General features: G+C 43.5%; 1 protein-coding gene across 1 annotated transcript; it reads left to right on the plus strand.

The window, feature by feature from the left end:
* Window positions 1–204: 204 nt before the first annotated feature.
* On the plus strand, window positions 205–7329 carry dera (deoxyribose-phosphate aldolase (putative)). Its single transcript, XM_077005052.1, has 9 exons — window positions 205–364; window positions 721–818; window positions 910–1057; window positions 3115–3210; window positions 3331–3465; window positions 3676–3804; window positions 5632–5744; window positions 5938–6087; window positions 6901–7329. The coding sequence occupies exons 1-9, from the start codon at window positions 334–336 to the stop codon at window positions 6955–6957; spliced, it is 957 nt and encodes a 318-aa protein (XP_076861167.1). The 5' UTR covers window positions 205–333; the 3' UTR covers window positions 6958–7329.
* Window positions 7330–21910: the final 14581 nt, after the last annotated feature.

The following is a 21910-nucleotide window of genomic DNA, read 5'->3' on the forward strand; positions in this document are numbered from 1 at the left end:
TTTCAAAGAAATAAAACAGTATCTTTCTTTATGCTCGTCTCATTTTTTCACTGTATGTATGGTTAACGAAAGCAATGCTTTTCACAGATGAACAATTATTTTATATGACCCTAAACGCAGATTACGTTAACCTCTGCATAATAGATATCAGCTACGTCACTGTGCACGTGACTTAAGCACGAGCTGACGTGTGATAGGCCGAGAGAGGGGGCGGTGACGTAACAGTCACAGGCAGGAAGTAGGTTTGTGTGGGCTGTCAATGTGCAGGCACATTGGTCAATAAAGTTGACCGGGCTGGGGTTTTGTGTGTGTTTTCATCTTATACACTCAACCATGTCCGTGAAAAATCCCGGAATAGATCTGGGTAAGTGTTTAATCGCGCTCTTTCCAGCCTGCTTACATAACATTCATGTGCTGTAGATCTGCACGTGATGTTGCAAGACAGTTAGCTAGCTAGCTAATCTAACCTCGTACCTAGACTGCGTAGAGTGGGCTAAAGGTCATTTTATTAGTATTTTTAGTATTAGTAATTTTTAGTATTATTATTATTTTGTTGTTGTTTTTCTGTAAACAAGCTATTTCAGCAATGCTGCAGTATTCGCCAAAGTAGTCTAGTAATAAGGTTTGCTATTTAGTTTATATACAGGATTTAGTATTAAATTAACTAGTGTTTAAGGTATGCATTATGCAGCAGTGGTCTTTGTCTTTCCCTTTCATCAGATCTGGAGTGGGTGTCTCGAGCCCGAGTTAACACACAAGCCGTGCTGAAAAGAGCTCAACAGGTTCAAGGACGTAAAGTGGCCAAAAAGCAGTGGCAGGTGGGCTCGTGCTCCTCCCACGTAGCGACCACGCCCACGTCGCGTGCGCTCCTGCAGAACGCTCACGAGTCGCACCGTTCCGCTCTTACAGGCAGCCTGGCTCCTGAAGGCTGCGACGTGCATCGACTTGACGACCCTGGCCGGCGACGACACGCCGTCTAATGTCCACCGACTGTGCATGAAGGCCATACAGCCTGTACGCCGAGACTTGCTGAAGAGCATGGACATGCACGACAAAGGTTCCCTCGCCGCTCTGTGCAGAAGAGTTTATACGCTTCCTCATGTGACATTCCAGCACATTATTTATCTAGATAACCAGATAAATCCGAGTAACCGAATGACTGCAGTTTGATTAGGAGCACAAAGCACACGTGTTTTTAGGAGCCTTATGAATGAATGACTTCTCTAGCGCTTCATGGAACCCAAGGAGGTTTTACAATCAACACACAGCTTTTACACCCATCCACATGCTGGTGAGATAAAGTGCTTTAATTATGTGTGGAAATTGCAGATTTAAACAATATAAAACTTGTTTTATATAAAACAATATACAAACAGACATTAGGGTTTCGGAAATTATTTGAGAATATTCCAGGCCTGAAATGCTGATCTTCTTTAAGAGATGTCTGTTTTGCTTTATGATGACAGTGTACTGCAGCTTTATTACATGTTAAAACCAATCACAGCAAACATTTCTGTAAGCTAAATGCAGTGCACTACAAACAAGGCATGTAAATTGTGATGCCTGCCTGAATTCCACACTCATTGTGTGTTATTGGCCTGTATCTCAGCAGACGTAAGGTCCAAAAAACGGTTTTTGCATTTCCCTTGACACGGAATATCAGGATTTGTCTCTCCAGGTTATTACAAAATATGTTTACTTTGTCAGTGTCCTAAATTCCCTTACAGGTGCAACCATACTAACCATACTAATGAATGTCACATACTAGCAATTAACTTGTATAATTGTTTAATACTGTCACCATTCTCTGTTGTCACTGGCCTCTTCATTAGGTACATCTCAGGGGCGGACTGGCATACATTACTGCCGGGGATTTCTCTGGTGGTTTAACTCTGCCAGTGGAGGAGCCATTGCCACGCCCTGTGTCCCTGGCCCGTAGTCACGCTGCTGTTTAACGGGGCCTATTACCTCTCCCCCGCTCCAGTCAGGCAAACCTGCTCAGCACGGACTGGGTGACAGCTGATGCGGGCTGACAGCATGCAGCGGAGATCAGAAAAAAAAAAACTTGTCCCAGAAAACATACAGCAGCTGTGTCACTTATTAATACAAGTAGTCACGAACTGGAAAAGCCTTGTCCATACTAATGCCACATTAATTATATTTCCCTGTTTGTATCCCACGAGTGACAAGTCAAGAGAGAGACGCCAGTTGCACACTGACACTGCTGAGGGTCGAACTCATCATGTGATCCCTCCGCGACACGGTTGACACTACTGAAACGTGGAAAAATAAGTCTGCATTTGCGTAAAGATAGAGCAGTCTAAGCCAGGGCCTAAACAAACTTCGAAACGTAAAGGTGGCGCTGAAAAACTGAGAGAGAAAAAAAAAGCTGCAAAGGTTACTCACTGAGTGAACAATGTAGGTTTCAGTTGTTTTTCTCCTGTATTTTGTCAGGGCCAAGTTGTTAAGTTTGTTAGTTATTTTGTTATGCCACTATGTGGCTTCGTAATCATATTATTGCTGGAAGTAATATTGTCCATATGACTATAAAAGCCGATCATATACACTACGTGACATGTATAGATTCATACACACACACATACAGACACACACATACATGTATAGTGGGCCAGTCTGTCAGGAACTCCCGGGCCACTTTTTCTCCCCAGTCCGCTCCTGGTACGTCTATGTAATGCCTTGGTTCTTAGATAGGTGTTATGTACGTCGGCCCATGACCACAGGATCATGGTTGAGTGTTCTGTACATTTCAACAGAGATGACAGTGATATGGTGAGTAGGTGTTGGGCTGGTGCAGACTGTCGAGCACAGAAGTGTTGCAGAAGCTCTTAGACACATCCGTGTCATTGCTGACTTACCCGTCATCCAACAACACCTAGTCAACTGTCATCCTTTGCTCATTGATGAAACCTTAGAAGATGCAAATTGTGCAGTTTGAACTTGAGGTGACCTAGAACTTCTCAGCAGGGCAGTAAATCTCTATTAACAGAGCCGTGCGCACCTGGACAAGAGTCTATAAGTGAACCCAGAAGACGTTGATGGCTGCAATAAAGCTGTCAGTGAGCTTTGCTCCATGTTACTTGTGTGTATTTACAGGTATCACCACTGCAGCAGTGTGCGTGTACCCGTCTCGTGTGGCTGATGCAGTGAAGTCCCTGAAAGCAGCCAACTCCGGCCTTCCCGTTGCTTCTGGTGGGATTGCAGCACATTTAACACCCGAGAGAACACCTACAACAAAACTGATGCTGTAGTCTACTACACCAACGCCTGACCACGTTGCCCTGACATCACGCCCTCTGTGTCTGGCTGCAGTAGCGACTGGGTTCCCTGCCGGTCAGACGCCACTGAAGACGCGTCTGGATGAGGTGCGCATGGCCGTGCAGGACGGTGCCACCGAAATTGACATCGTCATTAACCGCACGCTGGCTCTCACCGGACAGTGGGCAGGTCTGGAATTGTCTTTGTTTGTGGGAAATCGATCCCTGTGTGCAAAAATCGACTTGCATGACTAGCTGAGCGGACAGTAGTCTGTCCTCTAATGTAAAGTGTGATTTCGGTTATTGCAGTTATGATTTAGTAACTATTGAATAAGGCAGAAAAACGTTCAGGTGGACGTGCTGAGGGTCTTTATTCTGTTTCATGCTCCCTGCTCTTCAGCCTTATACGATGAAGTCCGGCAGTTCCGAGAGGCTTGCGGGGACGCCCACATGAAAACCATCTTGGCAGTAGGAGAGTTGGGCACCTTCACCAACGTCTACAAAGCCAGTCTGGTGTCCATGATGGCAGGTAAAGGTCGATTCACCAGCCCTGGTTGACTACAGACCTGCACAGTTCAGGGCATTAAATTACATAACCTAATATATGAAAAGCCTCATGCTTAGTCGATCAGTTGAATTAGATGTGCTAAAGCCAACACTAGACTGCAATACTGTGCAGTTTGGGAGGCCGGCCTAGAGCAAAGGTGCCAAACCTGATCCACGGATGGTTGCACTGAGCCTCTCGGGCTGCCGTAGTGTCACCTGATTTCACGTATTAATGCTGGAATCAAGGACGGCACCAGTGCTGTCATCATGTCTTCAGTGGTCGTCAGGTGGACACCAAATGTCTTACGGTAACGTAAGGACAACTTGCGTGTTTGGGCATCTTAAGTGCTTGCTGCCATGCTGTCATTTCAAACAGGTGGACATTAAAGGATTCTGGGTTTCTGCAAGGCAGGGTCGTTATACGCTTGTACACCGTAGTTCCGAGAATAGTCAGCGCCTGTGCAGTGAGTGGTCCAGTCCACCGTGTGGCACTGTTGCACAACTGTTGCTTCACCTTCCCTTCTTCCAGATGGCCAACCATACTGGCCAACACACGCGCCAGGACACACACGCGCGCACACACAAAGCGAACCAGTGACTGTATGCTTAAATAGCCATTGCGTGTTAAGCCGATTACTGTACCCAATTGTCAGTGGCACTGATAGGGATCATTATTAAAATGCATTGCTTTTGTCGCCACGCTCACTCCTTAATCTCCCCTTGTTCCTATGAATTGCGTATGAGGTTTCTGAAATTGAATGATAATTTCGTCTATTAATCTGCTACGCCGCAGCTATTTTACCCGGCAGTGTAGCCCCGCGCCGCCGCAAATGAATAGAGCTTCATTACTGTCGGCCGCGTTTAATAACCGTTATCTATTATGGCGTAATTAAGACTCCCCAGAACGAATCTCAAGGATTATGCCAGTCTGAGGGCGAAGGGGAGCGAGAGAGTGAAAGAACGGCGGGAGCCAGGAGGAAGGGGGGGGGGGGGGGGAGGGGCGAGTGGAAAAACACATAGAACATCTTTAATGAACTGTAAAATGTTCATCTTGTCCTGTTCGGTAATGAACAGTCATTAGACATACGGCAGGGCAGGACGAGGTTGTGGTGGGGGTGGGAGTTCGAAAAACCGGCCCACAGTTTGTGGTTCATCCATTAAAAACGTCATTTTATCTTCTATTTTTATCGGAACGCTGATAAACCATAATAGGCTGCGGAGGAGAGGAAGGGAGAAATGAGCACTCTTATTGATGAGCGCGCCCGCACCCTCTGCGTTCCGCCGACGGGAGCATCTGTTCTTGTCTGGCCCGGCGCGCTCGCAGGACTAATGTCCTGTCCGTGTGCGGAACCCGTCGGGCCCCTGACGCGCGGAGACCGGCGCGCCTTCTAAAAATGTGCGTCTCGGCATCCGGATTTTCTATTCCTGAAGCTCTTTCGAGGCCCTGTCCTCCACGGCCAGCAGAGGAGCTGCTGCTCATTGGTCACTGAGGAAACGGGAGCTTTGACCCTTAACCTTTGGAACTTCTCATTAGTGCAAAGTAAGCAGGCTGTAATGTGCTCATCAAAAGCCGTTAAGCATGTATGAGCAATAACACAGTGTTCAGTTGTTGGGAATTCCATGCGGCTGAATTAAATTCACTTTATTGCTAATCAATTGGTGTCATGGTCAACAAAGTGCTTGCACAACGCTTAAATATAAACTCAGATAATCACTACGTAATTGTGACATATAAGTCATGTAGAAAAGTCCACGGTGCTGTTCGCAGTAGCAGGACACAAGTCTCACTCATCTTCCTGCTGACCACCAGGTTCTGACTTCATCAAAACCTCAACTGGCAAGGAGTCTGTCAACGCCACTTATCCTGTTGCCATAGTAATGGTTCGGGCCATCCGAGACTACTACTTGAGGACAGGCTACAAGGTACAGCCTGAGCAAAATAGTCAAACTATTTAAACCACTTCCTTCAAATGTCCAATACACCGTTTGCACCTCAACCAGTTCAGCATTCAGAACGTCAATTCTGCCTCCTCAGGCTAAATCATCACCTAACAGTGGAATGCAATTTGAGTAAGTGTGTGTGTTTGTGTGTGTTTGTCTGTATGCATGCATGCAGGTTGGTTTTAAGCCTGCGGGTGGGATTCGAACAGCGCAGGAGGCCTTGGTGTGGCTGGTCCTGATGCAGCAGGAGCTGGGTGATGATTGGCTGACTCCTACTCTCTTTCGCCTGGGAGCCAGCAGCCTGCTCGCAGACATCGAACGGCAGGTGGGTGTTGCCACGGCGCCCCCTGCTTAGAATGACATTCGGTGGTCTTAATGGATGAGAGTTGAGTCCAGAGACATTTGCGCTGGCGAGCAACTGCAGTGTACATCCAGACAGGAGTGACGCGGATCTCGGTTGAGATGAAGATTCCCAGTGCTCACTGAAGCTGGTCTTTTACTGCGCTTTCTCCTGGTGCTTGGCCTGCCCTAAGAACCCAGGAAAATGGGTTTGGTTTTTATACATAGCTATTACTGCGATGAAAGGAACTTTTAAGAAATCTCACTGCTTAACATGGGAAAGTGGTGTGCTTGTGCCAACTATGCATAGCTCTTTAAAAAAGACTTTCCTTATAAAAGCACTATTTGCCACCTTTTTTTGCTGAATTCATCAATGCTGAGTATTCAGAAAGTTAGTTTGCTGCTGTAAAAGCCATTATATATGCTCATGGAATAATTATAAACCCATGTCCGTGCAACCAATATTATTACATAAAGTTTTAGAAATGCACTGAACGCAGAAAGAAAACTTGCGTCTTAAAACTGAAATTATTAAATAAAAATGTAACTTGGGAAGTATGCGAAAGAAGACAAAACAGATGAGCAATAACGATTCAGCCATTGGTAACTTAAGTCTGGGTAGTCTAGATGACACGAAAGACTCTCAGGAGCAGAGCCAAAGTGAGTAGTAAGAACATGCCCACTCTGTTCATCTTCATGTTAGGTAGTTTACTGAGCTTCAGAGTCCATATAATCACATGTACAAATGATATTTTAAATCTTTTTTTTTAATATATACCTCGATTTCTTTGTTTCACAGATCTACCACTATGTAACTGGAAGCTATGCAGCGTATCATGAGCTTCCCATGGCCTGAACCGTTTGTGACCATCAAGATCCGGGATCTGTTCTAATCCACCAATCAGACAACAGACAAAAACCTCACAGCCTTCAGAGAACTTAATGTTATCTGATGCTGAAATTGTGACCAACATCCTTCAGAGTGTAGTACTACCTACACCATGCAGCCTATAGTTAATTCATTTTATTTAGATCAATCTAAATAAGGTTATGTAAGGTTTGACCAAATACAGTAAAATGTCCACTTGTTTTATTAGGAATAATTGCCAGAATGTATTAAATTAAAGATAAAGATGGATGAATTACCTATGTAATGTCCATAAGGTAACTGTAAAAACAAAAAATGTATGGCGATTAATTAAACAAACAAAAAAATCAAAATGTAAAATATTTTTTGCAGTTCTAATTTCAGACATAAAGCACAGTGCCACTTGCTCGTTTCATCACTGGAACAGGATTATCAACGTTTACTCTGTCCATGTTCTGACCCCGCCCCCTTCCGCTGGTCTTCTGTAATTCAACCGTCCGATGACAGCTGCCTTCCTTAAGCAGCTCTTCAGGCTCACCCGGGGTGCTTGGGTCACCATCGGAGGGATCCGTTATTTGACTTTGGCTGCACTAATTTCATTAGCTAGGCACGGAATGTGTGGAGTGTGTGCCGTGGATTAATTAAGATGGGTTAAGTGAGTTTAAATGATCAGCTTGAGCTGCGTGGCCGTTTGGGCTTCATTTGAAGATGGAGGAACTTCCCTTCTTCTCTTTTCCCCCTTTCTTCGTTAATTAAGAGATCCTGGGCCCTGGCCTTGACTGGAATGGAGGATAAATGAGTGAATTAATTGTGGAATGGAGAATGAGCTGAGAAGGGTTGAACGGAGGTGAAACCTTGGCAAAATGAAAGCCGACTCAGGCCAGTGTGACCCGGGAGACTGCAGGAATAATAAGGGCTGAATTCGCAGAGAAACGCTAATAGGCCCGTTTCGCACGCTGCCATTAGCCTCTCGAAAGGCCACGAGGTGGTTTGCGCAAGCATGGGCCATCTACAGAAATGAATGTTATTAAACGCTAAAGATGGATAAATGACCGCCTAATGCTTTCACCCACAAATGTGGCTCTTACTTTGCGAAGTCCATTATGGGAAGGAAGTTTGGGCTGAATGGAATTTCCGCGTGCTGCCATTGCAGTGGCCCATTGAACCAAGATTTAATATGAATCATCCTTTCAGCACAAGCATTAGATCCGGAACAAGGGGCCTGTCACTGGTGTATTCACTACTCACGCTAGTTTCTTATAAGCCAGATTAACATTTTACATGCTGATGAGTAGTGGGGACCGATCGGCCACCCCGCACGCGCGTTTCACGAGGAGGAGTTGGGTGGAGAAGCGCTCGAGCCCTTAGCAAAAGGGTTGAGCGAGAGTGATGGAGCATCGCGGCTCCGTCTGCATCTCTCCACCTCCCCGAGGCCGTGACAGATTAGCTCCACTTACATAAAGGCATGTAGATCATCTGCAATCTGGCGCGGCCGTCTGCACCAGTGCTCCAGATAAGACTGAAGGATTGAGTCAGCCTACAGATTGATTCCACCCTCCGCTGAGAGTACTCTTTCTTTTGCCTCTCTCTCTCTCCCGCTCTCTCTTTCTCTCGCTCATGGTCTGTGCTTGTGTGTTTTCATCTTAAACAAGAGGACATTATCTAGACACTACCACGGTGTTGTTGGTGAATTTCCATTTAGCTCTTACCACCTGTAAAATTTGCCAAAAATAATCAATAATAGACAGCCAAAAAGATATGGGTTATGTGGTGCCCCCCAAAAAGACCTAAAATCCAAAATGAGTTTTTTTGTTTAAGAGATTGATGCTTTTATGGATATATTCATCTGTCATAAATGTCTAATTTGATTATGAGGTCACACTGTGAATGAAATGTAAATTAATTAAGCAGGAAACAGATGCCATGGGGAATAGCTGAATTACAGCTGAATTATTCATTACAATGTGGAACTCTGATGCTTGGGGCACAGTTTTGCATTTGACATAACTCATTACATTTGACATATAATCTGACAAAGTCTTAAAAAATCTTGCACACAACTATTTTATATATCATTTAGATTATTATAAAATTAGAGTTTTACAAGTTGCCCAAGTATCACTTGAGACGTGGTATTTGTTCAAATGTTGTACGCAATAGCGTGTAAAGAGGGCTACGGCCCTGTCGATTTTTTATCTGGTTTGTCAAAGAGGAAATGAGGTGGCCGGTATACACGTGCCTTTGTAGCACATTATGACAAAGAATGGGGCAGCATGAAGGCCCTTTTAACAGAGTGTCTGAATCTGTCAGCTGGTCCGAGCGACGCTCACTCACTCTCTGACACATCCCTTTGCTCAGACTGATTGGTTTTCTGTTGTTTTATTCATCAGTGTTTTTTAGCCAGGGAGTGGATGTGAAAAATGGCATGGTCCTGGAGGTGTTTCCACACCGAAAAGCTGTTTGTAATGAGACGCTAGTCACATGTCAGCTACACTCATTACAGGCCAGGGCCTGGATATGTCATTTGTAGAGTTCGAAGTCATAGTGGGTGGGCAGGGGAGACATGTAAGGAGTTGACTTTTCATCAATTATCCAGGCTGGTAGCCATTGTGTTGTTTCTTATACTGATCCAGTTTAGTCCTTTGTGAGATTGAAATAGAACAATTCACGTTATAAATATATAAATATGTAACAGGTGTTGAAAACACATCCAAAAACACTAAAAAAATGGGGCAAGAGGACCTGGTGTAAAACATGTAGGACTAGTCATACCACTGCATTCTTGAGTGTGTCATTCTTGTTCTCTGACAGGCTGGTTTGCCCAGGCAAAGTCATTAAAATACCCAAAGACGGAGATATAGTGTAAAATGAAAAATGTGTAAAATGAAATGAACTAAAAATGTCATGAGCACACTTCAAAATGGTATCAGCCTTTGAAACCATGCATAATTGCGAGCTCGACGCTGTCCTTATAACGCACTTCACAATATAGCATGGCAGCAGGTGTCAGGTTCTGTCACAAGTATTTTGACATATGCTAGTTTGCAGACTGAAGAGGTGCAGCTGATTTGACCAAACATGAGAAAACAGGCAAAGACAACCAGTGCGAGATCTGTTTATGTGCAAACACATAGTATATTACCAGTGTACATTGCAAGCTCGTTTAACTCACTGATACTCAATTTGCTGTAAACATTTTTGCTGTAATTAACAGTCCACGAAATCAATAGAGTTTGTAAGATATGGAACTTCTAGATGAAAGAAAATAAACTCCTCTGAGTTAAAGGCCTATCAAACGCAAGCTGAAAGTCACTTTGCTTTGCAGGAGCCATCTGAGGTCTTCACTTACTGACAGTTTGCCTCAACTGCAGGAGTTCAGCTCATGCCTGGAGCCGAGAGAGTTGAGACAGCTCTTGTGGCCAACGCTTTCAAGATGCACAGCTGCCAGGCCTGTGGCTGTATGTGGCCCAGAACAGTTCATTTTGCCTGGGGAAAACTTCCTTGGTGAGGACGCTGCAAAGCAACACCAGTAAGAATGGGTGGAGACCGACCAAGGCTTTCGTCCGTGCTGTTGAATACAATTGCTTTAAATGAGGAGAGGAAATCGCAGACAGTTATGGTTGCCTATATATCTTTCTGCCTGACTTTCTTTTTTTTTGCCAGAAGAAAATGCATCATTAGCATTCCTGTCATTAGCTCTGGGTCTTTATGGACTGCTGCCTCATCAGTAAGGTCCACATGCAGTTTTTTTTTTCTTCAATCCACACGATGCTCGGACCCATGGACCAGATGAAAAATGGGATACTATAATTGGCTCTCCAGCTGTAATGGTATTATTGATGCAATTAAAACAACGGCTTGCTTCTCAGGGAGACGGAGAAACAGGCAGTGATGGCTGCTACCCCAGGGACTTCGCTAGTGTCAGTCTGGGCCTTCTGATGCCGCCCTGACAAGCACAAGAGGAAACGGGGTTGGAGAGGGCGTGGGCGACGCCTCACCGCTCAGCGTCTCCCATCGTGTGCGTTCGTCTTTGAGCGCTGACCTTGGCGCGGAGTTCCCCAGCGACCGAGAAGAGATGGAATACATGTATTCGAGATCAAACCCTCTGCTCAGGAGCTCACCTGGCTCTGAAGTCTCGCTCCCACACTGCAGCTGTATCGTCGTGCTCCACGGGTGCAAATTAAGGATAAAAGTTAATTAACTTTGTTAACCCAGCAGGTAAATCATTTCTCATTGACAGATTGGTGGAGTATTTATGACCCATTAGGGACCCAGTGTTTAAAGCAGAATATAGACACATTAAAGTGAGTTCATATAAGAAAATGGATACTCGTATACACTATATAGGCCCACAGAAAATGTGTGACACCTGTTTGTTTTCTTCATTAGGCCTCTGGGTTCTTTGGCTACTTCATTACCATGACATGTTTAGCAGTAATAACAATATCTCCGCTGAGACTACATTTAATTCCCATATTAGATGATCAATATCCCGACTTACCTGCTAAAATCCCTTAGCTGACTGTGTTAGAGTATCTTTACTGCGACAGTGGAATGGGCATGTCTGGTATTACCAATTTCACTTGCGTTTGCAAGGCTATGCTTTACACCGCAATTGGGTTTACCAAGCACAGAGGCCACAATCACAGACCAATCAATATGGAAATATCCTTCTGTGCTTCCAATAAATGAAATGCAGCCAGTGGAGGGACAGAGGTGGGGGTTGAAGTGCTTAGAGTCACACTCCCAAAATGCAACGTTTGATGGATACTCCAAAAACACGGCTCTGGTCCTTATTGATCCACCATTTCAATCGGCGGGAACATAATTATCGGTTTGGCTTCCGTCTCCTGTGAGCCGGTGGGAGCAATCCCAAAACGCTTCAGAAACTCAAGTTTAACAACCGGTGGCTCAAAAAAACAAAAAATATGGTGAACTCACTGATGAGCCCGAATTACTTCAACCGTGGCCCCGAGAGTGATGGCTGCTATGTGATTCTGCACCTGAGAGATTTCAGTGAGAATTATTATGCAGTGACAAGGACAAAACCACGGTGTAGACCTCTAGCCTGAGAACATTAGCATCTAGACATATGATGCTGTTTCAGGCCTCAACCCTTCTGATGTGCACCTGACACTGTAGACTCCCTTTGTGGGACAGTGCTGATGAAAGCCTGTTGACTGCAGGGGGAGGGTTCAACAGAAGCTCCTCCTTCTGCATGCTGCATAGGAACTCTACTATCTATACTGAATGATGTAGATCCACAGGACGGAAGAAGGGGGTTTGCTTGATACTATTTGAAGCAGTGGATATCTCCTGTCTGTTCTAGAGATTGAGAAGGAAAAGAGAGGAAAGAGAGTTTGCTTCTAAAATGTCCTGTCAGTGCTGATGGTCATATCTAAACTTGTAACAGCCAGTGAGGGCAGATGTTAGCCATGGACTATAGCGAAGGCTGGCTGAAGGGAGTTTTTAATTGTACTTGCTACTCTGCAGTCAAACAGGCAAGAGATCTACTGGTTAGTTGGGGATAGAATAATTGTTTGGAATTGGGATTCTCGGTGGACTCCTCTGAGCGTGTTGGCAGGCGTTTGAAGTTTGCCCTGACATTGGAAACACTCAAGGGTGGGGGCTGGGTAGGAAAAAAGAGGCTCTCAGACAAGACAGGAAAAAAGAAAGCAAAAACGAAAAGAAAAACCAGAGATGGAGACGAGTCAACTTCAAAAGTCATAAGTGGCATTTTATTTTGAAGTCAAAAGGAGGAATGAGCAGTCTTTGCACACTGAGCATGCTGTGTTTGTGTGTATATGTGTGTGTGTGGGTGTGACTGTATGTGTGTGTGTGTGTGGGTGTGAGTGTGTGAAGGAGAGAGTTCAGGATTGGGCCGGTTCTGAGCTCACAGCTCTCATTAAATATGAGAGACAACTGTTGCCCTGAGAGACTTCAGCAAGGCTCCAAAAGCCTGTGAACCTCAAGGACCCTGAGTAAGACCTTGAAAAAAAAAATCAACATAAAAATGCACCAGCTCATCACCTTGAGAGTCACCCTACAAGAACGAGAGAGGGGGGAGGCGAGGAGGCTTCTTTCCGGCTTCACACAGCCGGGCCGCCCTTCATCCCATATGAAGAAAAGACCACATTTAAATCCATTGTACCCTTAACTACCTTGAAAACGTTATCAAACGCCAGCCTGCCCTCCAGCGCGTGCGAGGATGATCGCCTTGTTGTGTCTGCTAACTGCTGGAGCTGGCTGGGCCTGAGCGGCGGGGATGCTGATTAAGGCTGCAGTGCCCTTAAGCTTGCACTGGGTGAGGCTCAGCTCCCTTTGGATTCTCCTCAATTACAGCGGTTGTATTCAGCTGCACTGTCTCTGGGTTCAATACATTTGGTCTGAAATGACATGAATGTAACAGGAGAACCATGGTCAATTAGCATATCTTAGAAATAAGATAAATATTTTTGGCCAAATAAAGAATTAGGTTTATATATAAATAAAGATTTAAATATATATATATAGGTAAGAACATAGGTAAGTGTGAAAATAAATATGTCCAGCAATATAGTAAGCTCTTTGTATTACTACATTTCCCAATATCCAAACGTGTCATTGTAAGCACATGGTAATATTTCAAAGGGACACAAAATATTGAGTTCACGAACTCCACGTAACACTGCAGCTGTGCTATTCTCGCACACTTCAGAGTGAAAGCATGTACTCTACCCAGAAACAAGGGGATAAATTATGGCAAAAAGTTGCAAGATGTTTCCTCGAGTGTCCTTGTGACAGGTAGCGAGGCAAGTAAAATGGCACGTTGTGATAAAGAGGACAAGCCACTAGACAGCAACTTAAGAAAGGCATCTGTGGTAAAAAAAAAAAAAAAAGACCCTTTTATTCTCTTCTCTGACACATATTAAAACTGAGCAAAACTGGAAACGATTAAACAAAATCTAGCATCGGGGGGAATATATGGCAAACTTTTTTATTCTATCAATCACGACTGACAGAACTGTCACGAGCTCTTTTGAAATCGGCGGTGGGAGCTAACTGGGGACCTCGCGAGGAAGTAAATAAAACATGGGATCTTCTCCCTCCCACTTCGCCTCCGCTGGTTAATAGGGCAGCTCCCGCTGATCAAAAGAACTTTAGCTTTGATTAATCAATCAATGGACCGGCAGCTGGCACTCTTGTCGATGACGAGGGCTTGTGGCGAGCGCAGTGGATGGAGGTGAGCGCATCCGAGAGGCCCCCGCGTGCGGCAGCCCGATACCGCGTTCTCACGCCGCACTGCGCCTGCTCAAATCCCCGCCCGTCGATTTTCACCCATTCTCACTGCGTTCTGTAACACGTTGCTTCTTGTTTCTCTCTTTCTTCATGTACAAAAACAAAACAACAGGAAAGCTCCCAACATCAGCCAATTCTGTAAAGGATGACATTACATGTAGTACATGTATAAAGTGAGACGTATGAATGTGTGAGCTAAAAGATATTTTCAGGACTTTTCAATCTTAATTGGCTACCTATAATTATAATAAGTCTTAGCACAATTTATATTTCAGCACAGTACAAGAGTATAGTGTATAGTGGCTTTGCTATTGATAAAGATTCCACTCTCTTCAGATTCTCACAGGGCTTAAGAACAGTCCAGTGGGGCAGTTATTTAAGCTTTTAACATCCTAGTCTTGCCTAGTCTAGTCCATCTTGCTTTGGAATTGCTAAATTCACAGTTTAGTCACGTTGGTCCTTAGATGTTCTACCAGAAGAAGAAATCAGCACATCCAGTGCTGGTATCACTCAGGTTTGGTTGAGTTTATCTGACATTTCTGCAAACATGTCCTCTTGTGTTTAGGTCCAATGAGAACTTGTAGAGGAGCGGTAAGTTCTCGGTACTAAAACTACTAACTAGGTTATACTGTAACAGCTGTAATTCAGATAGCAGTTTTAATAAGGATGGTCATACAAAACAGTGAAACTCTTCTTGACTCTGGTGTCCTTGAATGGCATAAACTTTAACCAGACTCAAACACTGGACACAGTCTTCATGGTATACCATATATCCTCTTTAACAATGCTAGGCCTCAGGTCTAATATAATAACCACCCAGTTATTGTAGCCCTCCTGTCTACAATTTGCTCTCCTGTCTACAATTTGATCGAAAATCATTTCAAAAGCTCTGAAGTAGTCATGTCCAAATTGTCCTTATGTATGAAGTCTGGTTGTAATTGTTCCTGTTGTGCATCTTATGAATAGCCCACTGCCAGAAATCTCAAACAACCAGGTAAAGTAGAACAGCCCAGGAACACTGGGACTTCAAGAACTCTGTCAGTTCTCTCCCTTGGTATAGGTCAGAGTTCACAAGTTCTTCACAGAACACAAGACAGAAATGGCAGTGTATTTGTGTCAGGTGTGTCACAGAACACATCATAGACAGTTTTGGAACACTGTTTTATGGCCATATGAGCAAAAAGGAATAACTACTATGTATGCCTAAAAACAGACACGAGTCAGTAATACGGACCACTTCAGTCACCGAATGCAGGTGCAAAATGACAACATTTGGAGTCACTGAACTCCATCAGGAACTGGCCAGAACTGCAAAGTGCTGACAGCATACCATAATGTGCTCTGCAGTCAATGTCTACAATTCTGTTTCTTAATACTAAAAGCTTTTAGACAGCTGTCGCAGGCCTTAGGTCAAGATTCAACAGTCTTACTGTTCCACGTCTTACTGTTCCAAAGTTGTCAAAGTTGGATTGGAAATTTTAAGAACTTATCTCTCAGATCTGGCTTTTTTAGCATATGTTTAAGTATAGACTTGAACTAAATTATCAAATCAGGAAAAATTTATTTAGGGCACATCTTCATTTGTGCCTATTTGTGGCACTTTAAGATCAGGGACTGGAAAAATACAAATAGATACAAATCCTAAATTATAAGCACTTGGTAAGATGCCAATTAATCCAGCTCAAGGTCATTAAGGCTCAAGCCATGTTGCTGCTAGGTAACATGAAGTCACGACTGACGTACTCGGCTGAGGTAAGAGGAGACGACCCGACTGCACTGCCACGGGTGCTTTGTTTACCAACACAAGAAGCGTCCGTAGGAAAGAGACCCGTCCTCCCTCTCATCTCATTGTTTTAGCACCACACTGTGTCTTCCCTCTCATGTGGCCTGCTTCTCCCTGCAAATGCAAATGAGCGTAATTTCGAATGACAAGGAAAGTAAACTTTCTTTTCAGAGTTGTGCGTGTGGCGGGCTCCCAGTGGGGGACAGTGAGCTGTGGAAGCCCTGCTCTAATTCTGTCATTGTCAAAGTTTGACATAATAAGCAACTGTTCACGTGCCTTTGTTGAGTGCTACAATGCAATGCAGTACGGGACCCCAATTCTTCCCTATTAATTTTTTTTTTAAAGCTCCCATTCCTTAAAGGAGTATTTGTCGCTGCTTATGCTAAACACTATAGCGTTCTTGGCATCATGTCTTTCTGAGCACCTCTTTTATCTCCCCGGATCCACAGGAGGTGTTTACCTTTGCCACACTGCCAAGTGTCGGCATATCCGATATAATTTAAGTAGCCCCTTTTTGAAAGAGCATGAGTATTTGAGAAAATGCATATCTAAGATCAAAGCCTCACAGCTGCATCGCCATTGGAGTATATGTTGACTTTCGGTTTCTACATGATGATCAAATGTTGAATTTTGTTAAAGGGCTGTCCTGGATCTCAAAGCATTGTCCATAATTCTCAGACTGGCTGCATATTCGCTGGCACGTGTATGTATGTACAGCAAATGAAGTGTCAAGATGAATGACATCCACAGATGGAGACCAGGAATTCATCATTTTACAACTTTATCACTGAGAGCAACATTAATATAATAATGTCAACACTGGTCACTTGCCGTGTTCGCTGATTTCCGAATGTCTTTACTACTTAAGTGGACAGTAAGCGCTTCCTTTTCTAACAAAAACTCAATTTTACATGATACATTTCTCACTCATTGTTTCTGTGAAGGTCAGATAGGCTATAGAAGTTAGATTTTTTTTGTTCTAACTTTCTCTATTCCTCCTTTTCTGACAGACATATCTGCAGGGATTTATTTTTTTTCGCTGCTTCTTATCCAAGAGCTTCTCTAATTTCATCAGCACCCCTGACTGACAAGCATCATTATGGATAAAATTATCTTGGTAATTATCCTGCCGAAAAGAGATTTATTTCCCTTTGTGAGGAGCAGCAAGGATTTGTGGGGCTGTGCAGTGATCTGCAGCAGGGAGATGCCTCGTTAAAATAAGCAACCTAATGATCCTTGGCCTCCCATAGAGCTCTGGGCTCTCAGCGTTGCAGTGAGCAAAACGCACACTTTCCTTCTGACATGCGTCAAGTAGAAGTGAACGCATAACCACCTGCATACTGAAGGCCACTGATGGGGGACCCTGCCATCTGTAATTATCTTAATTTGCACCCTCGGGCCATGTCCAATATAAAGTCTTCCCATCGAGATAACGCCTTATTCATAGGCGTGTATGTACTACTGCCGCAGAAAAAGAGATAATTCCTTAAAAATCTATAAGAGATAATCCCTTTAGAATATATTCTCTACAGGCCTCTGTGCAGCAAACTGACATCCTCTAAAAGCAGCAAACTGATGCTGGATGGGTGCGCTTGCTCTGGATTGTTGAAAGTCATCAAAACGTTCTCCTCTATATAATACAGGATTACTGAATTAAAAATTTCTTTATGTGAACACTGTAAAGGTGCCAAAGTTATAATGTGTATGCTTGTGGCTTAGCTGCGGTTGTGAATTGCAGGGCAGCTTAAACTATTTTTATGATAGAAAAAATAAATCAGTGTAACTACACAGGAGACGTGTCTATGTGTTATTTTTTTAAGAAGGTGTATATGCCAACTTAATGCATTCAGGGCCTCTTCCCATTTTAAAGTGACGCCCAAGGTCATTCTCTGAAACCTTAACGCACAATGACTTTGCAATACATATACCTCCTTAGCATAGTCTATTTAACCAACTTTTTCATCTTGCCCCAAGTACTCCGCCTTGATAAGGACTTTAAATCTTCTGAATCTTATGTCTTGACTCTTTTTAATTTGTGAAGAATTATATGGAACCACAAATGATATGACACTTGTGACTCTACGTCCAAAAGTAGCTTTCTTCAATGCTCCACTCACTCATTTTTCCCCACTCTCTCTAACAAATGCCTGAGGAGATTACCTTGACATGGAAGGTCTATTCCATAATGAATCCCATTCTAAAGCAGCACTTTATTTCACTCAACAATTTCACTCACACAACCACTCAAGACTGATACAAGGACAGTTAGTCAAGTTCGAACGAGAGAAGGAAAATGCCACTGAATGGTGATGTTTTATCAAGTCTCATGCTTTGTCTTACCTCTCAACCTTAACGAGTGGATTCTTTGTGAACATGTGTGCTGGAGATATTGATAGTTAGCTCTGATTATTATAAATTCTTTGGCATCTTACACTGGAGTGGATACCAGTGTTTCATTTTTATCTATTTGACCATTCAAAGTGAGGTATTTCAGTGTGTATATCTTCATAAATGTTCTGTTCCATTCTTTTTGTGTGTGGAATGTATGTATGTTTTTGAACCATAATCTCACATTTCAATTAAATATCCTGAGATTGAACAGAGTGTCTTGAATGGCTTGATTTTCCAGTGTTAAATGTCCTCCCCCATTAATAGATGTCTTGACTCTTTTGAGTTCACTCAGATGACATGAGGTAAACAAGAAGGCAAGGGTAAGCCAATGACTTATCTGGACAGAGTTGTGGTGTCTCTCCTGAAGCTAATGGAAAACATGCTCTTTGATGCCAGAAGACAGTGATGCCATAAATTAACAACCAGCAGCTAACTCAGGGATCAGTTCACAGCTGGTGAACGGACAGTAGGTCATGTTTAAGAGGACATTAAGGTTTACATTACAGGAGAAGTCAGCACTCTTAGATTTGCTAGAACCACTGTCTTAGTGTAGGCTCCGATGACCAGGTAGAGGCTGGGAAGTGAGAGGGTTACATTCAAAATGCATAGCACGTTACTAATCAATTAGCCAACATTGTCATTGTAAAGGCAATCTTAGAGACTGCATTCAATGTATGACTCTGCATTCATTTAAACATTCATGTCAGTTATTCACTCACCATCTGTCTTACAACAGTTAAGTGTAGCGTTAGTGCCTACCTGTGCATGGCAACTGTTGCGCTAAATGGTGCATCTATAAAATACACCTAGACATGTACCTGTAAGCAGCTAGTAGGTGTAGGTACAAAGTACGTTTTTCTTTTAAAGTGGGTGTTGAAGGTGTATACACAGTATCAGAGGTGGGGACTCGAGTCACATGACTTGGACTCGAGTCAGACTCGAGTCATTAATATTAAGACTTTTGACTTGACTTGAAAAAATATTCAGAGACTTAGACTTGACTTGGACTTTTACACCAATAACTTGGGACTTGAATTGGACTTGAACCTGTATACTTGCAAAGACTTGATTTTTTTTTACCCCAAATCTAAATTTTAAAACGCATATTAATATTTATAAAGTGCGCCCCATTAATTTCATTTCCGTCCTTCTGACGCAGACCGGCGTTACACCAGATTCTGTGACCGTCGAGTTTTGTGACCACAGGGGGCGCTATTTCACAGTTTCTGTTCAGAGGCACAAACGCTTTACGAATGCTACGTAAACTACGCTGATGCACTTTCTTTACTCGTTTTGTTGGTGTCCACGAGCCAAAATATGACAGATGTTTATATTTACATTTATCGTCTCTTAATTACATAAATGTACTTAAACAAGATTTACCATCCCCTCACCATTGCAGCCAACAAAGAAATCATGAATGGGATGTAGAGGTGAGCCTTTTTAACTGGGGTCACCAATTCTGACGGCAGCCATCAGAATATGTGACCCCACTGAATCTCCAGGTAACAATAGTAGCCTACACCGTGACCCCACAATAACAGGAAACAATGAAAAAATAACCCTAACCTTTTATTAGTCTACATTTAAACATTTTATTCAAATGTTTAGAATAACCATTCGTAATGACAGCATCTTGCTTACGATGAAGCTTGCTATTTTCGTGTAAAATGATGTAACGAAACATTCTTGTTCAAGTACATTTATGTAATTAAGAGAAGATAAAATGTAAATGATCTGTCATCTTTTGGCTGGCGGACACCAACAAAACGAGTAAAGAAACGCATCAGCGTAGCATTCATAAAGCGTTGGTGCCTGTAAAAAAAAAAAGACTCGAAAGGACTTGAAATTCCAAGTTTCAGACTTGGGACTTGACTTGACGGTTGCCTGGCTTGACTCGAGACTTGACTTGAGTTGACTGTCTTTGCTTGAGACTTGACTCGGGACTTGAGGATAAAGACTTGGACTTACTTGAGACTTGCAAAACACTGACTTGGTCCCACCTCTGCACAGTATACAAAAGTTTAAAATGTATGATGGCATTTATGATGACAGACTTCCTTCTGGGTCATTCTTACTGCCAGGCTGTCAAATTTAGCCATTCTTTTTTTGTATACATTTTCTCTTGTGTTGAGAATTTATGGGCTAGTATGTCACTTGAATAATTCTTCTGATCTGTTTCTCCCCCATACATTTTTCAAAGTATAATGGATCACCTGTTCTCGAGGCGTCCGAGCATAGCTTTGACAGTGAATATAGTTTTTAAAGACCAACTCCTCTGTCAACCTGTACAGCAAAGGGCAGACAGCCGAGTAGGTCCACGGGCCCTTTGACCATTTGACAAGGTGAGAGTATTACCTCCATACTCATAAGAGACATGAGTGGGAGTGAGAGCTTCATTTCCCATGATTCCTTCAGGAGTGAGAACTGTGTTTCCCAGTGCACACAAGTTTCACACTCATCTGCCCTGTCAGTGGAGGTCAAGTCTGCACAGTGCTCATGTGATGGAACAACTCTGGCACACATCTGCGTTCAGGTTGTGCTAATGCACACGCTCAGCATTCTGCGAGCGTGGATTGGTCGGGCACGGGGCATGTGACAGCGCAGGAAGAAATGTGGGCGCCACCCCGGATCGATAAAAAAATGTATGTGCTAGGAGCCAAGGAGGCTTTCAGTAATGAAATCAATAGCTGCGCTTGGCTCCGGGCATTAAGATCATCAGGCGGGCTGTTATTTAGTCATCGTTGTCCTAACAGCTCTAGCACAAGCTGGATACCAGTTAAAAATCAATAGAGTGACACCACAGCCAGCATCCCAATTACTGGTGAGTCTGGTGAGAGATCAATGCAAGAGTTTGGCATTACCAGGTCCTGGAGGGAAATCATATTGCATTATTTGTGTTGTGGTGTGTGTGTGCGTGTGTGTGTGTGTGTGTGTGTGTGTGTGTGTGTGTGTGTGTGTGTGTGTGTGTGTGTGTGTGTGTGTGTGTGTGTGTGTGTTGGATATGCCTGTCATCCAGAGCTGCTGAACTGTAAACATACAGGCATGCAGTACAACCTTATGCTAACGGTCATAACGAAACATACGGATATGACAAAAATATTATTTAACAATCAGAGTTTGGATTATGAATTATACAGTAAAATTACATTAAATGTCAACATTACACTCTTTCTGATACAGACACTGCTTCATGCATTTTTTGCAATTTTTGTTGTATCTAGTCTGTCTGACGTATAGGCTAAATGCGCAGAGTTGTGCATGTTTATATCAAACCGAGGAGCAGGAAAACAATATTCACGAAGGGAGAAATCACTGAAACTAAACCGAAAGCTTCACAGTCTCGTGTGCTCAGAAGAGCATGACTCACCAAGGCCCGCGAGAGCTCCTGTTGGCTTTCAACTCCCTAGCAGTACCGCTGATCAAACCGCGCGCTGCTCACGCGCGTCTCCGAGTATTACTGAAGTGACGGCGAGCGCCGCATCAGTT

This window comes from Brachyhypopomus gauderio, chromosome 5 (assembly GCF_052324685.1).
Source record: "Brachyhypopomus gauderio isolate BG-103 chromosome 5, BGAUD_0.2, whole genome shotgun sequence".
Classification (NCBI taxonomy): domain Eukaryota; kingdom Metazoa; phylum Chordata; class Actinopteri; order Gymnotiformes; family Hypopomidae; genus Brachyhypopomus; species Brachyhypopomus gauderio.